This window comes from Nicotiana sylvestris, chromosome 3, assembly GCF_000393655.2.
Source record: "Nicotiana sylvestris chromosome 3, ASM39365v2, whole genome shotgun sequence".
Classification (NCBI taxonomy): Eukaryota; Viridiplantae; Streptophyta; class Magnoliopsida; order Solanales; family Solanaceae; genus Nicotiana; species Nicotiana sylvestris.
The window spans coordinates 209,235,308-209,260,700 of record NC_091059.1 but is presented as its reverse complement, the minus strand read 5'-3'; the positions used below and the strand labels follow the sequence as shown (position 1 = coordinate 209,260,700).

Below are 25,393 nucleotides of genomic sequence, written 5' to 3'. Positions count from 1 at the left end.
TTATTTCTTATCCACCGTTTAGTTTGGTGTATTAAAGCATTGTATAAGTTATAAAAAATATTTATTTAAAAAAATACCGTCCACATTTGTACACTATTTTTATTGCAACATTTTTATTACCCTCCACATTTTTTGCCCTCTCTAAAGCCTACTTTGTTACGGGGGAGAAAAATTAAAAGAGTAAACTAATTAAAATATTAAAGTTGAAACAGAAAAAAAAATTAATTGCTATGACATATAATACAAAATATCAATTATTAAGAAAATGGGTAAAATTTTCACAAATAAAGAAAACTTCAGTTCATATGTTGAACGAATTTAAAATTAAATTTTGTATTAAATATGATATTATTTTGATTATAGTAGAATGTTAAGGGAAAAATTAATTAAAATATCACAATATAAAAATTTATAAAACATGGGGAAAAGTATTTGGAATAGGTTTTGAGGGATTTGGGGGGCAATTATGTCTTTAACCATGTTTATGTAAGTATTAAAAACCCTTATATTACTAATATCATAATTTGCTATATATTAGTTATATATAAACTAAAAAAAATATACCAAACAAGGAATTAGTAGTAATGCACAAAACTAATACTTACATTATTTTTTTCTATTACCTCAAACCAAACAACCCCTAAATATAACCTCAAACTAACAAGGGAGAATGTCTTGAAATTACCACTAGATCTGCACCAACCTTGGCTGTCCCACCTTAGACACAACTTAAGGCATAAACCATCATTTTCTATTTTTTTTTAATGGAACATCATTTTCTTTTTCTTTTTTAAAAATATAATTTATATATTTAGAAACCACAATAAAATTATAACAAGTCACAATTTATTATACAAAAAATACTTTTAAGAAACTAAAAATATTTAAAAGTTGATTGACAAATTTTCTGTAAAAAGGGAATTGTTTTAGAATGAGTAGCTCTTAAATTATAATACTTCTCAAATTATTTCTTTACAAACTCCACCCGTTTCCAGCTGTTTAAATGTACCCTAAATAAAACAATGCTTATTTCCACTATATATTTAATAGCCATATTTTAATAAAGAGTAATATAATCTGGCCCCATTAAAAAAAAAAAGAGAAAAAAGTGGCAAACACCAGGAAGTGGCACGAAATTGATATTCCATTAAATCCAGGTAGTTTGCTCCAAAATAATAATAAAAGAACATTAACAGGTACTTTAGTTTAATTACGTACAAATAGTGGTCAGCAACCAAGAATGGAAGGTGTAAAGCATGGCGCCCAATATAACAGTTAAATTGAGTAGACAAATTTAGTGACAGGCATTAAATATCGCAGTATGGTCCCCATTTGTCCAGCAATATTTGTTTCCTCCATTTTCGCTCTCATTTTTTCTCCTTCTAAACATTAAACCCACTTACTATTTTCATCTTCTCTATTTTCTTTTTTATCTTAATCACACATTCTCTTTTCGAGAATCATCTACAATTTTTGATTATTAGAGTTTTTCTTTTGGGTGATTTGAATGTGGTTCAAGAAATTAATGTTGGTTTGAATAAATAAATATGCAAGAAGGGAAGATGTTATTCGCCAGGCTCGACGATTCGCCCATGTTTCGTCAACAGGTAAAAGGTTTAAGTTTTGGTTTTCTTGTTTATTTCCGTCCTATTTCTGGAATTTTCTCATTATATGTTTTTTTTCCTTTCTTTCCTTAGTTATGGCTTTTGATGATCACTTGGTAATGCATTTGATAGACAGCTGCAATCTTTGGTGTGTACATCTCCCATATTTTTGCACCCATTGATCCAAGTACAAAAGGAGACCCTATTCTTGGTTTAGATATTGTATGATGCATATGAAGGATTGTAATCAATTTTGACTATTTGAGGTTTCTGTCTGACAATATTACTTAATATTTTGGCACTTATATTATCTACACACTTTCACTTTTTCTAAGTTTTATGGTTTTAAAAGTGAAACACAGTATGTTGAGAACGACAGTTACTCATTGATTGAGTATTTTTTATTTTTTTTGGGATAGTTTGTTCTGAGGCTACTTGGGGTTGAGGAACCTGGTTTGTCTGGAATGACGAGACTATGAGGTTTAAGATATTTTACTTAAGAGTATTATAAACAAGTTCCTCAAGGATTAGTTGAGAATTCTTCCTTGTTACGAGCATAAAATTTTGTTCTTTAAATAAGAGATTTAAAATGCTAAAAGTTATGCTTATTTGTGCTATGGCCCATGGTTAGATGGTTTAATGCTAAAATATGGATGATTCTATTGATCTGTTTGATAATGATCTGTGGCTACTATATCCTAGGATCGAGTAGGTATTCGACATGATATATACAATGTGAGTGGTATTCATGCAACACTAGATGTCCACATGCTCAGTAATATTTGCTCATCTTTTGTTGATGTTCTTTTACGATGAGTGGGTTCTCTAAATTTTGTTTGTGGTGGAACAGATCCAATCAATGGAGGAATGTGCTGAGACTTTGAGGGATAAATGTCTAAAGTTTTATAAAGGATCTCGAAAGTACACGTAAGTTTCTTCATCTTGCTCTATCAACTTATTGTCATATGTAATATTGCACAGGGCAGTCTGTTAAGTAAATTTCTGATGTAAAATTGGAGGCGAGAAAGCTGTACAGCTGTTCACTGGTAACAAGGAACTGAATAACAAAGCGCAGCTACAACCGGGGCTGTTCCATTGTAATACACAGGGAATTCAGCTTAACCAAAAATATAGCAGCTGTCGGTTTGAACTATGTACTTGCAAGCCATAATCTAAGCTTTAACTAAACCATCCTCTCACAGTATACTTCCTTCTTAAAACCTTAATTTGTTCCTTCAGCTGATTCTTTATTTCTGGAACCACTCATTTAAATTCATGTAGCGGATTTCTTATCTTCTAGGCTACACCAGCTTTTGTATTAGTTGCGTAAATGAATTTATTTGACAGTGTTTCACAATGATGGCTTGTTTGTGAAATTGATTCAGATTCAATTTTTTCCCCACCTATTTACATTCAATTTTTTATGCAAAGGATATCATGGTCATATTCTAGTCTGTGTCTTTTGTTCCTGCTTTCTCTTTCAGCAGTGGATCTGAAATGACAGCAAAGGGTAAGCTACTATACATCTGGAGGTTCTGCTTTGCCCCTCTGGTTGATTTAAGTTATACTCATAGTAGTTTTGAAGTTTTCTTTCTGACTATATCTTTCTAGGTTTGCCTTTGAACTGGCTGTTATAATGTAAAAAATATCAGTATCTTCTACCTATTAACCATAAAGTTAAGTTACACCATTTATGTGCTTGTGCTTATGCAAGGAGTCTAAAGTATTTGTACAAGCTTCATTCAAGGATGTTACTGAAGTCAGTATCTCAACTTCGTAACTATGCGAGGCTAGTCTGATAGGATTTTTCTCTTAGACTACTAGTGATTAATGTTGTGTTCTCACTACTCTTTCGTTTTTCATGGTGCCGGGTCTATTTACTGGTTATTGCTATTGCATTTCATCTATTTTCTTATTTTTATAATGTTGTTATTATTCCTTTGGTTTCTGTTGATGGTACCGATATATTGTCTCTTTTCTCTTTTCGTCTTCTTGAGCCGAGGGTCTTTCGGAAACAGCCTCTCTACTCCCTTGGGTAGGGTAAGGTCTGCGTACACACTACCCTCGCCAGACCCATTAGTGGGATTTTACTGGATTGTTGTTGTTGTTGTTGTATCTCAAGTAGTTTTGTATAGATTTTATTTCCATGGTAATCCTAATATGCACTAGTATCTGTTGCTACGAGTTCATTCTTTCTTGTTTACTATTTACAGAGAAGGGCTCGGAGAGGCATATGATAGAGACATTGCTTTTTCCAGTTCACTTGAAACCTTTGGAGGAGGGCGTCATGATCCCATCTCTGTTGCATTTGGAGGTTTACCATTGTCTCTTTACCTTTTCAGAATGTTGAAATAATAGTGTTCTGCTTGGGACCTATGTTGCTCGGACTCTCCTAAACTGTGGCCGGGTGCGTGTATGATCCTCCAAAAGTAGTGCATTTTTGGAGGATCTGACACGGGTGCGGCAGCATTTTGGAGAGCTCGCGCAACACAGCTTGGGACTTTGTCTGGGATAAATGTGAAACTTCTTATGATATTGTAAGACAGAGGAAGTTGACAGCAGTAGCTTTAACTAGCAGTTCTTTTCCTTGCAATTATGCTCTAAGTTTTCTACTTTTAAATCTTTCTCTATAATAAAATCTGCCTTGAGGTGAGGGGAGGGGGGTTGGGGGATGGAAGGGGTTGGAGGGTTAGGCATTTATCCGTAACTGGTACTTTAATATCCAAAAAAAAACCGAAGTAGGGGTACCTCATGCTTATCACCTCATATCCTAAGTTTATTGAGCATGCTCAACTCTTCACATTGTGGATGCTTTACAAAAGTAATATCTCCTAAATGGTGATTGCACAGGAGACTCCTTTGCACCAAAAAAATATATATATACAAAGAGAAGCAAAGCCTACAAAAAAGTACATCATATTTCTAGATTTTGAGGTCTAGAAGAAGCCTCAAATCTTTGAATTCAGCTATGAACCTTTTGAACTTAGCAGTGATGACCAATAGGCCCTTTATCCAAAAAGCTGTAATCTGCAGTGAACTTGGCTGCATCTTTTGTATTTCGAACCACCTCCTTGGTGCTGTCATCAATAGAATACTTTACCTTTAAAAAAAATAGGTCCTTATCTAAAAAATTTGCTACACGTAAGGTCAGCAGCTAAGATTGGCATACACTTATTTAGCTCAAGGGAATTCAGTTACAATTTTCATTTTTTTGGTTAGTAACATAAAGCAGCACTTCTTTTTCACAAAGAATCAAGACCAAGTCTTACTTCCCCAGTTATATTGACAATTGCAAGTTGCATTTTTAGGCCCTGATATGGCCAAATTTGCTATCGCTCTGAGAGAAATTGGAACATACAAAGAAGTTCTTCGATCACAGGTAGCAGTTTCCCCCCTTATATCTGCACTTCAACTATTGTGCTGTTTATCAAATTATTTGTGTGGTTGAGAGTCGTTACATTTGCATGGATATGATCCATAACCTAGTATTGGTCAACAAATTGTTTGGTATAATTGTAGAATCATATCGTAGATAATTTGACCACCTCATGTAAAAGTTTTGAGCTATAAGAGAGAGGACACTTTTGTTTAAATGATTATTTTTTAACACCCTTTCACATTTGAGTCCTGATTCTTTTTCTTGTGTCAAGCATCTGGAGATATTTTTTTTTATCATTCGCGATTATGAGGCTACAAAACTGAACCTTTGCTTGATCTGTTACCATGTACAATTGTGTGACTACCGCTTAAGCTGTTAGAGAGGAGATACTTTTATTTATTAAATGATATCTTGACACATCTAATGTGTTCAAACATTCTCATTCCAACTTGCTTTTAGTAGTATTATTTCTCTTCTAGATTTTAAGTCTAACTTACTTTTTTCTTTTTTCCATTTCAACGTGTAACTTATTATTGTGTGTGCCTTGAAATCGCCTTGTTGATTTCGTTTGACTGACATCTTTTCTGTGTCTTCCGTAGGTAGAGCATGTATTAAATGATCGATTACTTCATTTGGCAACCATTGATCTTCAAGATGTAAAGGTACACTCACTACTCTCACTTGTAATCCTTTATGTAGAGCAAGTTTGTGCAGATCTAGGAAATCTAGTCTTTTGGGTACTCCAAATGACTCTATTACTTATGAAGCACATGAACTATGATGTTTTCATTGCATATTGGCCAGTGGTGTAAGTACCTTTCCTTATTTTATAAATATATGTTTTGCATCTTCCTGGATGCGGATAGAAAGAAGCATCCAAAAGAACAATAAAGGGATGAACAAGAATTGGTCGGTCAAACTACTTTGTAGATGATCTGACTTGTAAGCTAATCAAACTTGCATAAACTTTATAATCAGCAGTATGAATGCCTGTAGAACCTGTCCTGCTGGGCTAAAGCGTATGGTTGTTCACCTTATTATATGTTCTATTTTTTCTTGTGTAACAAGGAAAATGAGAGGAGCAAAAAGAATAGAGTTAGGATTATCTTGAAAATAAGCTTTGAATATGGACATATATGGGGATGGTGTTTTGACCTCCGTTGTCGTGACCTGACCAATGGTTGGTTGGGTAAGTGACAAAACTGGAGTCGTTATGATAGGCTGAGCTCCTAATGACACACTGAATGATCACTGGCATACTGTACTCGTGCATAGAATTCCAATAGGCTAAACATCGGCTAAAGCTTCCACCAGGCTTAACCAAATGCAAATCAAAACCATTGGCAAGCTCTTCCAGCTAGTACTTCTTAGCTGGGTTCAATTTTTTGTGTTAATAGATTGATGGAGAAGACTGTTTATTCGAGTTAATAGAGAGTCACAGAAACCGGTAAACAGAATAAGATTAGACGAGGATTCCTTGATGTGTGCGGGAAATGTGCGTGTAAAAGCAACTGAAGGGGCTGGCTCGATTTTGTAGAAGTTGGCGAAGGAAGGTGCAATAATGTATGCATGCCAGGAAACCCAGTAGGTAGCATCGTCTAAACACTAACTAAATCTACTATCAGGCTTCAAGCCTTAAACTAAATTTGGGAAAGGAAAAGATAAAATTCTCTATTAGCTTTTTGGGCACTACTCTTACACATCCTGATTCCTGTGTCTTAGTAGTAAGAGCAGACACTTTAAGACAGAAAAGCTTACCTGATCAAAGTACGAAGCCCTTTTGCTTTCTATTCGATAGTTACTAGAGCTTCATTCTTTCTAGGGTGCGGAAATTTTCTTTCAGCTGAGAAATGAATTTATTTTGTGTGTGAGTTTTAAACAACAATACTAATTGTAGTATTTGTAATTTAGTTCCTAAATGTTTATTCTTTATTTTCAAAAGATTACATTTGATGCTCATCGGATTTTGTTTTGAAATTTTTTCAGAAAAAGAAAAAGAAAAATGAGATAATTAAATTAGAGCACATAGAAAAAGAACTGAGGAGTTAAAATTAGAAAATTAATATTAATTTTTTGGTTATAAAAAAATTAGAAGAAGGCAGTGTTTGTGTGTTTGTTTTTCTAGAGTTTAATGCCCATTATTCTTTCTAGACAACTAGCTGGAACTATACAATGTTCTTAGCTTTTCGGGGTTTCTTTAACAAATTTACAAAGAATGTCAACTAACTGGTTTCAACAAATAGATAGTTTCCACTCCACTAAAGATATTACATACCCTTTTTTGGTCAATGATGCACCTCGTTTATACTAACAGTCATTGAGATATAAGGGGAGGGCGAGATGCTGCTGCATTGACTGGTGATCATCTTGGTATTGAACCCAACAATTTTTTTACTGGCCTAATGATTTAGGTGGTTTAGTTTTGATCTGTTCAATACTTAACCCATATCTGATCTCACAAAACTCAATATAGTCCACACAATTGTCCAACCAACCTTACACTTGAGTTATCCAAATCTGTGTACATATCTCTCTTCTTGCTATCTTTTTTTCTACCACTCGTAGTATAATCTTAAAGATCTATACACATGATTTTGATGTTATCTGAAATTTCATTACTTTCAGGAAGCTCGGAAGCGTTTTGACAAAGCTAATGTTGCTTATGATCAGGTGGATACTACGTTTCTCTAGTAAAATCTTTTATCTCTTGTGTGTTGAGCTGCAGATCCTTGGATACTTACCCATTCAAATTGAAAAATACACACACTTGTAATGGAGTGATTCTGTTGAGATAGCACCTAATTATTCTCTATTTCTTTTTTGTACTTTCTCTTTTGAATTGCCAGACTCAACTAGAACTTCTAATACCATTTTCAAAAGGGTAGGAGAGGTAGTGATTAATAAAATACCAACTGAAAAAGCAGGAATTATTAGTATTAGACACTTGAAAGTAAGATAGTTATGACCTAATATGCTAATAATTGATATCATCTAGTTTGCCAACGGCTGCTTCTTTCTGTTCTCTTATTGGTTATTAATCCTAAATCATATCTGTATTTTTAGTGACAACCTTGATTTGTTGAAGTTTAATCAAAGTTTATGCATGTTGATGTGTCATTTTGAGTTTGCTTTGCTTTTGCTCTTTGTTGGAAAATATTTTCCTGTTTGTCTTTGACATATATTCCTACTTTATCAAATAATTGTAAGCACAGATTTGGATAGCAAGGCGTTAATCTTTATAGAATGGTTCAACAATGACAACTCCTAAATACCAAACTAAGTTGGTTGGCTATATGAATCATCAATATACATTTGCTACTTTTGGACCAATTTCTACAATCCTTTTGGAGTTACAATTTGAAGAAAAGAGTTTTTGCGTATCTACTTCTCGAAACTGAGGCCAACTGGATACAAGATCCTTATAACCTTGGTAACAGATTAGCACTGGATCGCGTTTCCACGTCTTGCTTCTATGTCTTTTAAACCTTTGATTTGTTGAGTTGTAACCCTCTGAAAAGGAGTTGAAAGAAAAAATGATGGTACTTGGTTCTTTATCGTCCAGGTTCGAGAGAAGTTTTTGTCATTGAGGAAAAGTACTAGGATGGATATAGCTGCAGCCATTGAGGAGGTAACAAAATTGGTTCTTCATAAAATCCATGAACACTATCTTTTTAAGTTGTTGATTAATCAAGTAGTTTCTATAGGTAACCATTGTCTGTCAAAATCTAATTTGATAGAGTCATTCCAGGAACTTTACAATGCAAGGTTGACTTTTGAGCAAGCCCGCTTTAATCTGGTGCGCACAATTCTTTGGCAATTGGTTTCGAATAGTGATGCAGTAAATAGCAATACAATTTAATTTTTGGAATATTTCATAAGTTCAGGTCGGTGCTCATTCTGCGGTTGAGGCCAAAAAGAAGTATGAATTGTTGGAAGCTGTTGGCAGTATGATGGACACTCATCTTCGGTATTTCAAACAGGTCTTTTTCCTTTTTCTTTTTGAGTCGAAAACAGGTTAAATCTTACGCTTGTTAATATATATCATTGCTGAATTTGAGATGTTACGTGATGCACAGGGGTATGAACTTTTGCATCAAATGGAGCCTTATATCAACCAGGTTATTGTTCTGATGCTAGTTATGAAGCAACTTTTTCTGAATATTTCTTCTTTTCCATGAGGCCTTCCTACTTGCTTGCGGGAATTTTGAAAAAGTCTACCTTCATGAATTGAATTGTTGGGTTCATTTTATGAAGCTAAATCTTTTATTTTCAATTTAAATGATAAATATTCTTTTCCAATTCTTTTTTTGGCATTTCTAATTCGTTTTATTACAGTTATAAATTTGATACTATATCATATATGTCTCTTATTTTTTTCTATATTTATTTCAAATTTTATATATTCTACCACATGCATATTGGGTTTCTATGAAGAATATATTATAATTATATGATGAAGACACATCATTGATGACACAAGGATCGGAACGGGCATGTTTTATTGATCAAAGCCTCACAATTAGCCTATACCTTTTATTTGTACAATTGTACCTTAGTATGGAATCTAAGTCTCAGATCGATTTGAAGGTTAAGATAATTCTTTATAAGATTTTGCATTATTTTCTCTCAAAAAAAATAAATTAAAATGACAAGAGAACTTTATATGTTTGATTTTTTAGGTATTTAACACGATACGTAGTAAATTTGCATGCATGTCTAGTTTGCATTTAGATCTTTCACGACTTCCCAACTGCGTATTAAAGTGTAGGCATTTTTGGTTTCGTCTTTTTTTTTTTCCGTTGTCCGTATGATAAAGTTCTTTTGTTATACTTTAATTTTTCAGCTGCTGGATCCATTTATCCGTGCATCTGCTATTACCGTGTACTTATGTAGCATGTCGTGGAATCTTACTTCAGTGATATACCACTAATTTTCATTGCATGCTTCCGGCATCTTTTAATATTTTTATATGTTTTGTGAGGTTTTGAGGTCTGTCGTTCTGCTACAGGTCTTGGCTTATTCGCAAAAAGCTCGAGAAAGTTCCATGTATGAGCAGGCAGCTCTCAATGAGAGGATGCAAGAGTACAGAAGGAAAATAGATCAAGAAAGGAGACGTTCGTTCAATGGGTCTCCAAATGGTGATGTCACACAACCTTTTTCCAGGAGTTCTCACAAACTTATAGAAGCAGTCATGCAATCTGCAGCTGAAGGAAAGGCATGTAGTACGATATCCTACATTTTGCTACAACTATTAGCAAATAACATTCTCTTACTGGTTATCATGTTCAGTTATTCCTTTTTTTTAAAAACTACTACTACCTTTCATTTCTTTAGCTAAGATTTCAATAGTTTAGGTACAAACTATAAAACAAGGATACCTGTCAAAGCGTTCTTCTAATTTAAGAGGTGACTGGAAGAGAAGATTCTTTGTTCTAGATAGCAGAGGAATGCTGTACTACTATCGAAAACAATTGAGCAGACCGTCTGTAAGTCATCAAATTAAATATTTGTCGCAGTTTCTTTTAGCTACTATATTTGCTTGTTCAAATGTGGATGATGCAGTTTCAGGGTTCTGGCAGCCCACTCCTTTCACACAGATGTTCTTCCCCAGAACCGGGAGCAGGACTGCTGAGTCGTTGGCTTTCTTCTCATTATCATGGAGGTGTACATGAGGAAAAAACTGTTGCACGTCACACAGTGAACCTACTGACATCAACAATAAAAGCGGATGCAGATCAGTCTGATCTGAGATTTTGCTTCAGAATAATTTCACCAACAAAGAATTATACTTTGCAGGTAAAAGCCTGAGCATCATCCTGATAATTCTTTTCAGTAGCAACGGCTGTAGTGGGAGAACGGGCTTTCAACATAGACGTCTAATTAACAATAACCTTTTAGTAAAAATATTATCTTTTGGCTATTCAGGCAGAGAGTGCAGCAGAGCAGATGGACTGGATAGAAAAAATAACAGGAGTTATTAGTTCGTTGCTAAGTTCCCAGACACCTGAAAGGGTAAACCACAAAATAAGTATATAAGTCCGCTTTTCCTTCTTTGTTGTTGTTATCTGATTATATGATTTTTGGTTGTCAGCATTTCTCTGCTAGTCCCACTAGCGAAAGTAGTTCTATAGGAAGTCCCATTGATCATGATCAAAGAGCAACGGAAGAGTACACATCTGGGAGGGATCTTACTGGTAGATCTTTCATACGCCCATCCAAAAGTTCAGTGCATATTCTCAGCACGAAAATAGAGAAACCAGTTGAAGCACTAAAAAGGATACCTGGGAATGATAAATGTGCTGATTGTGGTGCTCCTGGACCAGAATGGGCTTCTTTAAATCTTGGAATTCTTATATGCATTGAATGTTCTGGTGTTCACCGGAACTTTGGTGTACATATATCCAAGGCAAGTCAGATTAGTTACATATTGCACCTAAATTTCATTCTATATGCATAATAAGAAACTTAACCTTCTTAAACCTCTCTCATTCCATGCGGAAATAAAAAGGCCTGCTGTCAAGTTAACCCATATCATGTGGAATTGTCTGTTAGAGTTGTTACAAGTCTGTATACTCTTTCTGTGGCAAAATTGAAGGATGACCATTCCAAAAGAAGAAATGGAATTAGAGCTTTTGCAGATATGAAGGATCAAAGAAAAGAATATACCTCATCTTTATTGCCCAATTTCTTGATTCCAGATTGGGAACTGTTTTTTGCTGCTGAAATTGTTGAAGTACCTAGATACATGAAAGGATAGGTGAGGAGTGAGCTTTCAGTGACAGTTAAAATACTAAGTAAAATCCGATCTCATTGATTATTCTCAACCTTGTTATCATTGTATAATCGTTTCTTCATTTAATACCTTTTTATATCTTATTTATTATTTTCTCCAAAGTTACACTTGTCAAAAGAAGAAAGTTTGGATCATTTCATTCCTCCACTTTCTTTGTCTTAGTTGTATTTACCACAAATTAAATTTTGATCTAAATGGCATAACTTATGTATAAAATATGAATATCAGTAAACCAGGGTAAGTGAAAGTGAGAAAAAATGTCCTTAACTGCATCTTATGTTATCTTTCTGCAGCATATCCGAAGGAAAAAGCCATAAAATGAGACAATTTTTTGCAATGTTGCTGAATGACAATGCAGTCCTCTGTCCGTTTTCCCTTTTCTTGTTTAGTTTGGTAGTAGTTTAGTCCTTTGTTAAGCACTTCACTTGCTTAAAAGATAATATGTTATAGAGCTTTGACAGATGATCATGCAAAAGATGAAGTTTTCTTTTCTGAAGTTATCTTAGAGCTTGGTCTCAACTTTGAATGTAGGTCAGATCTTTGAAACTTGATGTTAAAGTGTGGGAGCCTTCAGTCATAACGTTCTTTGAGGCACTGGGTAATGTGTTCGTGAATTCTATTTGGGAGGAGCTGTTGCATGCAAGAAAAACATTTCAGGCTGATGAAATACCAATGCGGTAAGATTTGAAATTTGAGCATAATTAAATGGTTTTTGTCATAGTTCATAATTGAGAAGTCCAATTTTTTATGCTGTAGGTTTTTTGAGTCTGAAAAACACAAACAGTTCTTTGGCAAACCCAGTTATGCGGATCATATTTCAGTAAAGGAGAAATTCATTCATGCAAAGGTACTTCTCCAAATAGTTATGCTGTTTTCTTTGCCATCTCTTCATTCCCTTTAAGGGCTGGCTCGTCTTGTAGTTCTCATTAGCTATTAAAGTTGACATCATCACCAGCTTCCAATTGGTTAACCCCTTAATGTGTCCAGGTTGGTGGACATCGCACGTTCTGCCTAAGAGTGACTGTATAGTTAATCTAGTTTCCTTTCTCTGGTATTATCTCCCAGCTCAAAGCTCATAGAATAGCTCATGAAGGCCTTCTGCTATACGGCAGCCACACCAGATCGGTGGTCTAGGACATTGCACATTCTTCTATGTAATATGGATGTCAAATATATTCTCTCAGATATGTTCTCCTAATTTCTTACATTTTTTTCAAGAACTTTTGGTCACTCTTCAATTGGACACCAAAAAGAAACCAAATGTGTATGCAACTATTCCAAAATGCCATAGTTTTGGTATTTTTTCAAAGCACAAAACATAACTTTTGTGATACCACTAAAGTTACCAAAACTACGCTTGCACTTTATGTTAGAACATGACATAATCCTGAAGACTAAAGAAGAAGAAAAACCATCCTATATATATTGAAACTCTTTTATTCCAGGTTAAATTGAGACTCCTCTTTCTTTTGTACTCTTGGCATTGTTCGTCATTTAGTTTTTTGGGAACATCTAAGGATCTTAGTTATTTAAAGATTTGGTGATCATACATGTTATGACTATGTAATTGATGGAGTTAACTACAACTATCAACATCTTTTAATGGTATATAATATACCGTGTACAAAATCATAAATAAAGTTGAAAGGTTTGTTTGAATGAGGTTGTATCCCTCTATGTTTCAAAATGTTTTGTTGTACGACTATGTTTTGTACCCGACACTGGAATCCATGTCTGTGTTACACAGACATTATGCATATGTGAGTGATCTCATACACTTTAAATGCCTTGCCCATCTCAAGCTCTCAGCACAGTTTATAGAGGCCTTCTATGGCATTTTTGTGTCATTATATATTAGTATTGGTGCTTCCAGTATGTGCGACTAGTCTGCATGTGGTTACTGAAAGAACTCTTTGTAAATAATTCACATCTCTATAGCTTGTCTGGTTAAATGCGGTTTAATGTATGCTTGCTATGTCTGATTCTGATTGCAGTATGCAGAAAAACGTTTCATTTACAAGGCGAGGGAAACTACACACTTTCTTTCAGTTGCAGAACAGTTGTGGGAAGGTGTCCGTGCAAATAACAAGAAAGCTGTATATCGTCTCATTGTTGTCTACCAAGCTGATGTTAATGCAGTCCATGGGGAATCATCACCTGGTACGTTTCAAAATCTAGACACTTTCCCAGATTCAAACAAAACCTGATTATAACATCTTTTTTTAGGCAGTGATTGTTCAAGCTCATTTAACCCACGAAGTGAAAGTGAAGAGCATTGCATTGATGAATTTCTTGACGGCTGTTCCCTACTTCACCTAGCTTGCCAAACTGCTGATATTGGCATGGTGGAGCTGCTTCTGCAGCATGGTGCCAGCATAAATGCTTGTGATTCACGAGGTCAGACCCCACTGCATCATAGTGTTATGAGAGGAAGAACTGCAATCGCCAAACTGTTACTTGCGAGGTAATTCTTTGTTTTTAAGCTCACTGCTTATCCTTTTTTCTCTTTCCTGCATGAAGTATGCTTGTTTCTCTATACAAACCAATGTCTGGACATTCACAAAATTCTATGGAGGTAGAGGTTAATAGCATGTGCCAGAAACATTCTATAAATTTGTATCTGTTGACGTCATTGGGAGTCCACAGCTATTGTGCTGTCATTCAGAATATTTATATCTCGCATATGCCAAGGGAATGCTTTATTGGGTAACTCCACCTATCTCATGGGTGGTCCGTGGTCGGACTTCTGACTTAAGTTTAGTTCATGAAGCTGCTGTGAGAATTAGTTACAACTGAGAACTGTAACCTTCACTTGATACATCATGTGAAGTATCTCAATACAAAATTTTGTGCTTTTTTTATTCAATATGTGTGTGCGCGTGCATGTGTGCTTCAGTGTTTGCTTCTTTTAGCTTTTAGTGGTTTAAACTTTAAACATCACTCTGAAATGGGGTAACTTGGTAAATGACATTCAAAGATTCATGTCTTAGTTTCTCGATGGATATGATTAAACACTTAGGCAGAACTTATATGACGTTGGCTCGACTTATTTGGGTCACATACTAAATAGCAGAATCTTTGGGCAGTTCCAAGTTGGGGGAAGATCGAAATTTATATTCTTCATCTTTCCTGCCAAGGATACTCTTAGACTCGTGATATATATGCTCTCTCTTCTCTTATTCTTTTTACCTCTATTTTTTTGTCGCTCTTCTTTACTTCTCCCCTTTCTCATTTCTTCCCCTTCTCTTTCCTCCACCTCTTTTTGGTACTACATTGGACTTGCACATCCAACTTTTTGGTGAGTGATACTCGGCTCAAATATGAGAGGAGATTTACATGTTTTTGGATAAAATGAACTTAGTTCTGATTATGTTTGAACCATCAGACTAATGATCAAGATCATCCTGTCCTGTGGAATCCACTACAGCTGTATCATTTGTATATTCAAGATCAATCTTGTTTGACCAATAGGATTTCTATTGAACAGGGGGGCCAACCCACACGTTGCTGATCTTGAAGGCAAGACCCCGTCTCACCTTGTCTCAGAATTAGCCATCAATGACGTTGAGATTCTTGCCCACCTGAAAGTTGCAAATAGATAGCAGCAGCGCAAAGGTGTCTCAGAGAGAGAGTTTCCACGTCCCTCATAGCAATGCTTTGTCTTCAAAGCAATAAAGGTTTAATTTATCCGGAAAACAGCTTGCTCAGTCCAGGACTTTATTCTGCCAAAGGAGATTTTATTATGTGCAGACCTCAGAGAATGAAAGAGAGTATTTATCTCTTTGGGTTGGCGAAGTGGAGCCAAAAGATAATATAACACAGTGGACTAAGTTACAACGAATAGTTGGTTTGCTGCTTCATGCATGTCTTTCTTCCAAAGACCTTAATTTCAGAATGAAATATGAATTTGCAGAGCTCATTCTTCAAGCTGCTTGGTCCGCGTTGTTCATTGTTCCTTTAGTTTCTTCTCCTTGATTCTTTACACAGCTTCCAAAATTAGGAAGTAGAGTCATTGTACATAGTACATTATACTAAATTAGATTGAGGTGCTTTATTTACCAATCTAATTATGTGAACTTTGTTAGAACTAGTAGAAGCTGCTTCATTAAAGAGCTGAAGAAACTAAAGAGGTGAATTGCTTTCTGGTTCTTAAGAGCAGAAGTGTCAAAGTTTAGCCTTCGCATATTACTGGTGGCATTCACATGTTGATCAATTATTAATATTTGTTCTCGTACATAGTGTAAATTTTTTATTTCTTTTTTCTTATTCCTTTTTATCTTTTATATTCCTTGTGTTTTTTCCCCATTCTTGTTGAGGTCAATTATTTCAGTGGCTTCGTTTAAAGGAGAAAATTAGAAAAAGAAGTCAGTGACTCAGCGCAGTTTTTAAATTTAGGTTATTGATTTACTTGTTTGATACGCTAAAATTTAGGGTATAGAGAGGCAACAGTTTCTTATGCTTTTGTATCGAAAGTGACTGGAAAAATTAACATTATCAGACTTCAGTAGCTTACTTATAGAACTTGATATTGATCTTAATGGTCTGTGACTAGCAAATAAGAACTAGTACACCCATGGCAACAAAATTATCGGTAACTTTTTGCTATGAGTAACTAAGGTAAAAACTTACTCACACCGGATGTTTACACCAAAACATGTGTCTTGCATATGGACTTCAATCATTTAACCATGGTAAATTACATGCATTCTCATCTAATTAAATTAATTAACCATAGTGAGTTAATATAATTTGGTGTAAACACCTGGTGTGGGTGTATAACGAATGATGCAGCTATGGCCAAAGAACATCAACTAATTAGTTATGAATCATCAGCTATTTGCAAAGGATCAACTGGGCAAACGTTCATCAAAATAATTGTGTCCAAAAAATTATTAAAGCCTTATAAAACATTTAATAATCAGATAGTGAGTGAAGGATCTGCAGCTGAAAGAGATTAATCCTAGGTTCAAATTTACACTACCCTGGATCCTTCTCCAATAAGCTATACAAGGCAGAAAGGAAATTATGAGCTAGCAAGCATTCTTTTTGATATAAATAGCCTTTATTGTGGTAATCAGTAGGCATATTACTTCAGTTACTCCAATGTGCATACCATGCTTGCTTTCCCTAAATAGTCCCAGGAGAAAGCACAGAGATAGGAGACGACATAAGCAGAGCGACCATTGAACAGAAGAATAATGAAGCAAGTTCCTTTGCTCTCTTGTGATATAGCAACTTCACTTATCGTCACACATAAACCTGCTGTGGTACAAATCGTTTGCTACTTTAAATGGAAACAGCCTATATCAGATTAACATGAGCACAAGGCAGACCAAACAAGTGAATGAACCTTCTCTGAGTTCCACCGTTTGCAGGCAAATAACTTATGCTGAAACTTCACCATTTGTTAGTACACCTGATTTTAGACACCTCAAAAGAAATAGTAGTTTCACCTCTCTAACCAAATCTGGTTGCCCAGTAAGAACAACAATGTGAACCCGCTAACTCTGCCAACAAAAAGGTAATAGAAAGAAAGAAATTAAGATGTCGTGAATAAGGCCGATCAACTTCAAAGAGAAATTATTCATCGAGCTAGTATTATCCTAAAATAACCTCAAGTCTTTGAATAACAATGTTCTTATAACTCATGTGTTTGGCAGGCAGAGTCAGATGAGAAAATGCTGAGACATCAAAAGACACAGCACATGTCAAAGCAGACGAGCCACCTTTTTTTTTAACAAAAAATAAGCAAGAATTTTATCAACATTCAAAACCCGCATTAAGAACTACTGGGTTACATACAGAGATTTTGTACATATAAATACAATCACTGTCCTATTCCGGTAGTGAACTTAGAAAATCCAGAAGCGAGTGTACATAGCAGATGATTTATCTTCATTCTAATGCGATAAATATAAGAAGGAACATTTCTTGCGTAGAGTTAATATCATTAGAGCATGAAGACGGTTCCATCGGCAGATTATTGTGATCCTATATCATGAAGCAAATGGAACATAGATGATAGTATCTGTTCAATTCCAACAGCATCTATGGTTTTCAGATTATTTCAAGTCATGTTCATTTCTTCAGTTTTACCCAGTGTTAAAAAAAGTGGGCGCTTCCTCGCTTTAAGCGAGAAGCGAAGCGGAGCAGGAGGGGTATCGCTACTGCCATTAAAAGCGGCTCAGGTATGCATAAGCTACCGCTTCTCTCTAAAAAGCGAGAAGCGGTGAAGCGCCCAGAAGCGATCGAAGCGGACGATTTTTCAATTAAAAGACCCAAAGTCTTTTTTCAATTAAAAGACCCAAATCGCTGTTTCTGTTTTAGCACTTCTTCAGCAGCAAACTAGGGTTGTTCAAACCAGCAATTTCTTCCTCACTTCAAGCAGTGATTTGTTCAAGCAAACTAGGGTTCTTCTTCTTCTTCTTCTTCAAGACTTGAAGAGTACAACAGCAACTTAGTTTCAACACGTATGTTTTCCAAATTTATTTTCATTCTTCTTCTTCTTCTTCTTCTTTTTCTTTCTAAACGTCCAAAAGGCGCCGAAATGCTAGCGAATTTTTTTCAAAAAAATTCTGCCCAGTTTCTACCAAGTTTCTGCGAATTTTTTCATTTTGTGCTTTAATTGATGCTACTCTTTAGTTTTTTAATTGAAGTATTGAACATTTGCTTACAATTACATGTGTTGTCTATGCCGTATTTATTTTAATTTTTTTTTTTAAATTTCGCTTCACTTAAAAAAGGCGGCCGCTTCGCTTCTCGCTTTTCGTGAAATGAGGGTTGTCGCTTTTCCTTGCTTCACGCTATTTTTAACACTGGTTTTACCTAAAAGGACTGTAACATGACATATCAATCACATAGGTCCTGTCAACATAAACTTGGAAGGTGGATGAAGTAGAACAGACAAAATTGACTAAATTTTCAAAAATGAAAAAGCAAAAAATATCTGCTAGTAGAAAGCTAGTACTGGTAAATAACTCTGACCATTGTCCTGAGTAGGATAATTGCTCCACCATTGGAAGGTCGGTGTCTAGAAGAAGGAGCTCAGGCAACATATACCATAAAATAATGGAGCAGCAGCGGACCAAATCACCTGAAAATAACACTTAATCAGCAAAATGACATCAATTTTACAATTAGAATAAGATTTATTAAAGTCACAAGAAACTGAATTCACAAGACAGATTTTTATCTTAATTAGGTGCATTACGACTGAGCCTTGATTTTGTTTCTCACTTAAAAATTAAACAGGAGATACCGAAGGGAAGCAGAAGAAAATTCACTTCACTAAGCTTAGAAATTTGTGATTGTGAAGGAACCTTTCTTGTGTATGTTCTACTTTTTCATTCTAATTTGTTCAGGTCTTGATTCAATAAGAAGGGATCTCAATCCAATTAGTTGTATCCTAGTATTAAGGACACATCTCACTGAAATATCAACACTTCTTTTTGATCCCTAACTTATATGAGATCAGAGGAAAAAGGTCATAATCCAAAAAACAGAAAAGACAGACTATATATGCAAACACAAAATAACATAAATTATTTTCCAGCAGCAGGAGAATGAGCTATTGCTTGCAAACAGAACAAAAATACATTCATGCAGTGTCTGACCTCCATGCAAAACTTATAGAAAGACCCAAAGAGAAAGCACTAAACCACATTAACAAAACAAAGGTCTGATTTCACACGTCCAGTTTCAACTTCATGCATGATTTCTGCAGCACATTCAATTTCAACTTCATGCATTAATGGGGGAAATATTAAGTACAAAAACTGAACAGGATTCACGATATACAGGAAGTTTTTTTCCCCATCTTTTCCTGAAAGGAGATTCATTTAGTTAATCAAAGTCAGATTACCTCTACTGTGATCAGGATGCTTTCAACTTTGATGTAGGTGCTTCGCCATCGGCATCCGTAGCCAGGAACCACAGAAAGAACAGAACAATCCAGCATAAAGTACTCTTGTTGAGCTAGGCTTGAAGAGCAACTTCAAAGGCTGATTGCTTTGGAGGGTTGCTAACACTTTCAGTATGCCCATCCATTTGACAACGCGTGATTAAGTCAGTTGAAGTCATGGAATTAGAGATCCAGGAAAACTTTACCATGGTCTCCAGAGCCATTGGTAATTTTTCAGAATATCCTGCTTTATCTAATCCTTGGGCTAAAGTACTGCACATAGCAATACTAGGTACAAAACCTTGCTCTCCTATTTCATTAAGTGATGCCAATAGTGCAGAAATTTCTCCCTTCTCACACCAGGACTGCACTAATGTTTCACTTACATGTCCTTTCAAAAGACCTTTATCCAAAAGTTCATTCCAAAGACTGAAAGCTTTATGTAGATTCCCTTCTCTGTAAAGTGCATCAACCATCGAGCTGTAGACTACTTCATCAGGCTCAATACCCCTAGCCACCATCTCCTCAAATAATGAAAACACTTTCAATTTGTCTCCTAATCTGTGATAACCTTGTATGAGTGAAGTGTAAGTCACAATGGTTGGTATCAGCTTCCTCTCTTTCATTTGTTGGAAAAGATCCTCTGCTTCTTTCATAATTCCATTCTTGCAACAGTAATCTATTAAAATGGTAAAAGTTACATGATCAGGTGGGTGCCTATCAGACATACCCTTCACCAACTCCAGTGCTTCACTCATTCTTCCTAACTTGCATAACCCATCGATTAATGTGTTGAAAGTAAGAGTAGATGCAATTCTCTTTTCTACCATTTCATGGAATAATGACAATGCCTTCTCTGTCTCTCCTGCCCTGCAGCATCCATGAAGAAGAGCATTGTATACAAAGGCATCCGGTTGAACACCCTGTGAAGGCATTTCATCCGATAAGCGAAATGCCTCAGTTAGATCACCAGCTTTGGAGTAACCATCAATGATTGTGGAATAAGTCACAGCATTTGGTGCCAAACCCTTTCCAGAGATACCATCAAACACTTCCCTAGCTCTCGAAAGGTCACCTGACTTACAAAGACCACCTATTAAGGCATTATAAGTGACGATGCTTGGCCTAACACCCTTCTGACACATTTCATCAAGTAGTAGAAAAGCCTCTTCCGAATTACCCTGCTTGCAGAAACCAGAAATGAGTGAGGTGTAAGTGAACACATCAGGAACTAGACCCTTGTTATAAAGCTCAGATAAAACATTCCTGGCATCTGGCAATTTTCCGTTCTTTGCGAGAGCATTGATAAGAATACCATAAAGCTGAACATTTGGCAGTCGTCCTAATTCAAGCATGCGATTCAGTACTGAAAATGCTTGCGCTATATTCCCATATTTGCAATACCCATCAATAATAGACGTAAAAGTGGCATAATTAGGCGCTACACCACGATCTAGCATCTCCCAGAAGTACTGTTCTGCAACTTGCATATTCCCTGCCTCTCTACACCAAGAAATAAAAGCCCCAAAAGTATATGAATTCGGCCTCAATTTTCTCCTCTCCATTTCAACAAGACACATTTTTGCTTCATCTATCTTTCCCACCTTGCAGAGCCCAGTAATAATTGTATTATAACATAAAATATCAGGCAAGATACCTTTCTGCCACATATCCTGCACAATTTCTTTTGCTTCGTCAAACTTACCATCCTCTACATACCCTTTTATGATGGGGGTGTAGATGACAGCATTTGGTCTCACTCCAGCTGCAATCATCTTCTCCAAAACAAGAATCGCTTGACAGAGATCTCCAGAGTTGCATAGAGCATTAATCAGCACGCCACACGTATAGGCAGAAGGTACCAAATTTCTGTCAGTCATCTCAACCAAAATCACTTTTGCCTCCCTGGGCCTCTTTTTCTTACAGAATCCATCAATAAGTGTGCTGTAGGTATAGATATCGGGAACCAATCCCTTTGCTTCCATTGACCCCTTTAGCTCCAATGCTTCGTCAACTGTACCAGTCCCGCACAAGCCTCTGATAACCACATTGTACGTAACCAAATTTGGACTGCACCCCTTCTCTTCCATAACACGAAGAAGTCTTTTGGCGTCCTTAACATTGCCAACCTTGCAATGAGCATTGATCACATTGGTGTAGGTGTAAACGTCAAGACTCATCTCACCCTCCAGCATTCCCTCATATACCTTCCAAAACAATTCCATTTTATTGCCCTTCAATAGTTCATTCAACAATGTATTACAACACAACACGCTGGGGGAAAAGCCCTCATCTTTAAAACCTAAAAAAGCCGAAACAGCCTCATTTAGCATACGCTTATTCCTATAAGCGTCAATTAGCAACTCAAATGCCACGGGTTTCGAGCTAAAGCTATCACATTCCTTAAAACATTTAACCAACGAGCTGAGAATATCCATCTGTGCATATCCTCTCTGAAGCATTTCATCAAACACATGGTTGGCGGGCGCAAAATTGTTTGAATTGCACAAAGTCAAAACAAGAATAGAGAAAGAATCGATATGTTGAGTCACACCCAGTTTGTGGTTTGACCAGTCGAAGAAGTCAAGAAGGCGTTTGGGGTTAACAACCAATTTGTTTCGATCAAGCACGGAGTGGACCACATCTGGACTGAGCTTTTGAGGGATTTCCGATGACTCCAAAAGGAAATTCCAGTTTTTATGTTTCAGAAGCGCCGAAATTTCTTCTGCAGTAGATTTCTTTTCTCCGGGAATGTTCGCAAAGCGCCTTGGTTCAATACAAAATGAAACATGCCTTGCTTTCTTGATTACAAAGGTTCGCTTTGAGAGTAGTAGATTCATAATTTCTAATATGAATAAATTAACTTGCGGGAGCGTTGCACATAAGCAGTTAAAATGCTAGAGGAACTTAATCAAAGCCCCGATCTAAGAAATGTTAAAGGATGCCTGCAGTTTTGCCTTGGAGACTCATGGGAGGAGCAATGGGTGCTTTTTTGGCTGCTCTAATTCTATCTTGCACTGGCAAAAGTAGAAAAGAGGAACGTCAACCCCTTAGGGTAGGGGTCGTTTGGTATGAGCTATAAGTACAAATAGTTGTGCTATAAAAATTTAATGTCAACTTAATATTTTTTTTGGTTAGCAAATTTGGTATAAGTAATTTCAGGATTAAAATTAATACTGGAATAACTTATATCTTGTAGGGGTGGGATACTTAGTGCCGGAATAATTATACCTTGTTCTTAGAAATTACGCATGCATATTATTTTTTATACAATGTACTAAACCGTGAATAAAAAACAATACCAAAATAACTAATCCCAACAAAACTAATTTTAGTATTCAAACAAAACGACCGCTTAATAAGTTAAGAATTCGGACGAACCAATTTAAAACAATTTTTGAGAAAATGTTTCTCTTGATAAAAATTTAATTATATGGTTTCATGCATATTTTTAAAAAAAATATATATTTTTTGTTTTAATTACTCTTTGTATTTTAATTTAATTAGAAATGAAGAGGTGTCAGATGTATGTTGAGATAGATGAAATGAAGGCGATGAAGATGAAGGTGGCTGAAATGAGGATTTTGAGATGGATATACGGGCCCAGGTTAGATAGAATTAGAAATGAAGTTATCGGGGATAAGGTGGGCATGACTCCTGTGGAGGATAAGATGCGGGATGAGAGACTTAGATGGTTCAGACATGTTAAGAGGATAGACATTGATGCTCCGGTGAGGAAGTGTAAGAGGCTGGCGTTGAAGGGCTAACGAAGAGGTAGAGGTGTCACGACCCAAAAATCCCTGGCCGTGATGGCACCTAACTCAACTCACTAGGTAAGCCAACTAACAGACAATATAACTCATCAAAGATTATAAGAAAATAAAGAATAGATAACTAAGCATTTACAATTTACCCAAGACCTGGTAGTACGATTCATGAGCTTCTAAGACTTGGAATATATAAAGCTAGTACGAATAACTGTACGTTTGTTTCAATGATACATAAACAGAATAGTAAAAGTTAAGCTACCAAGGACAAGAGGCAACTATGCCCGAAATGCGCGACATCTTCCGAATCAACACCCGACATCACCAGTAACTCCGCTCCAGAAATCTGCACATATCGTACAGAAGTGTAGTATCAGTACAACCGACCCCGTGTATTGGTTAGTATTTTGTCTAACCTCGTCAAAGTAGTGACGAGGCTTTTAGTCAAAAGATGCTTATTGCTACAACCTGTACAATAAAATAACAGTAAAGCGGTTCAAAGTATAACAGATAAAAGTATCAATTACAGCTCGGCAAGACAGTCAATAATTACAAAAAAAAAAACCACAGTTGAATGTTTACGATCTTTCCCGGTATGAGATGTATGTCCTAAAATGTCAAAATGTCAAATCACATGGCACGGTAACACCCTTCGTGCTTTTATCTCATCCTCACCATGTATAAGTAAATTTATGTAACAAATCAATTAGCACGACAACACCCTTCGTGCGTTCAACTCATCTTTTCAAATGATCGTGTAACCGAACCAACCATATGACAGTAACACAATAATAGGAGTTACAAAGTAGGAAATACGCAAGTAACAACAGTGGATAAGGATGCACAAGTGGGTCACAGTAAAGGACTAAGCGGAAAGCACATGAGTAGTAACAATAATTGGAAGACAAGGAATATCAATTTCAATTGACTAGCATATTGGAGGCCTAAGTACAAGTATAACAATTAAGAAGGAAACACATGATCTTTACAAGTTAACGAGTAAGAGCATGAATGGCTAGCATGGTGGAAGACTTTTACTAAAGTGCAACAGAATAGATACAACATAAGTATGATTATAAAAGCAAAAAGTAGGCATGGTATTTGCAAGTTAAACAAGTAAAAGACATGGACAATGCAACAACAATTGAGATAAAGGCCAAGTACAGGAAAATAACAACAAGTCAAACAAGATATGTAAATACCACAATAACAGCTCAAGGTAAGGTCATATCATATACACGGGAAATAGATATCACATCATAATGCATGTCCTTCGTCCTCACCTGCACGGAAACACCTTTCGTGCCATGACCTCACGATATTTACAAGCATAACAATATCAATGAAATGGCACGGCATCACCCTTCGTGTTTTTACTCTCAAATGATATGGCACGGCATCACCCTTTGTGCTTTTACTCTCAATAATATGGCACGGTATCACCTTTCGTGCTTTCACTCTCAATAATGTGGCACGACATTACCCTTCATGCTTTTACTCTCAATAATATGTCACAACATCACCCTTCGTGCTTTACACTCCCCCTTACATGATAATATATAAACAATGGTACGACATCACCCTTCGTGCTTTACGCTCTTCCTCTTGTACATCAATGGCAAACAAGGCAGGAAGCATAAATGACATAAATGAGAGTGTTTTAACGGATATTCCAAACAAATTCTGAGTCAATACTTTACAAGCCAACAATGATTTAACAACCCCCAGGAACCGTATTATTCAATACTTCTACAAATCTCACAAATTATCCACAATACAATTATAGAGTCTAGTATCTCAAGAATATCGGCCGTAGTAATGTAGTAATGATTTCGCATAGAGAGGTCCGAATTATACACAATCATGTATTCTCAGAATTTCCGTCAAATTTGGCCGAGTTATAATAAGCTAAGTCTTGATTTCTATCAATTAATATTATGTTCTTGGTAT

At 36.0% G+C, this 25,393-nt stretch overlaps 2 protein-coding genes across 4 annotated transcripts; one reads left to right on the top strand and one right to left on the bottom strand.

Moving 5' to 3' along the window:
• The first annotated feature begins 1,261 nt into the window (after positions 1-1,261).
• LOC104247719 (ADP-ribosylation factor GTPase-activating protein AGD3-like) lies at positions 1,262-16,010 on the top strand. Of its 3 annotated transcripts, XM_070171430.1 has the most exons (20): positions 1,268-1,607; positions 2,455-2,531; positions 3,818-3,918; positions 4,913-4,983; positions 5,583-5,645; positions 7,609-7,653; positions 8,546-8,611; positions 8,732-8,779; positions 8,868-8,963; positions 9,060-9,101; positions 9,992-10,198; positions 10,338-10,469; positions 10,546-10,779; positions 10,909-10,995; positions 11,075-11,389; positions 12,308-12,453; positions 12,533-12,623; positions 13,771-13,936; positions 14,003-14,240; positions 15,264-16,010. In XM_070171430.1, exons 1-20 carry the CDS (start codon positions 1,548-1,550, stop codon positions 15,376-15,378), a joined length of 2,400 nt encoding a protein of 799 aa, XP_070027531.1. In that variant the 5' UTR covers positions 1,268-1,547; the 3' UTR covers positions 15,379-16,010. The 3 variants fall into 3 exon arrangements, with proteins under 3 accessions (XP_070027533.1, XP_070027532.1, XP_070027531.1); XM_070171431.1 differs by lacking the exon at positions 15,264-16,010 and having other exon boundaries at positions 1,264-1,607; positions 14,007-14,193; XM_070171432.1 differs by lacking the exons at positions 13,771-13,936; positions 14,003-14,240; positions 15,264-16,010 and adding an exon at positions 12,764-12,920 and having other exon boundaries at positions 1,262-1,607.
• Positions 16,011-16,612: 602 nt separating this feature from the next.
• Positions 16,613-22,632, bottom strand: LOC104247718 (pentatricopeptide repeat-containing protein At5g61990, mitochondrial). The gene is made up of 3 exons (XM_009803803.2): positions 19,638-22,632; positions 18,761-18,869; positions 16,613-17,283 (listed from the first exon to the last, which is right to left on the bottom strand). Exon 1 carries the CDS (start codon positions 22,514-22,516, stop codon positions 19,751-19,753), a length of 2,766 nt encoding a protein of 921 aa, XP_009802105.1. The 5' UTR covers positions 22,517-22,632; the 3' UTR covers positions 16,613-17,283; positions 18,761-18,869; positions 19,638-19,750.
• Between the last annotated feature and the right edge of the window lie 2,761 nt (positions 22,633-25,393).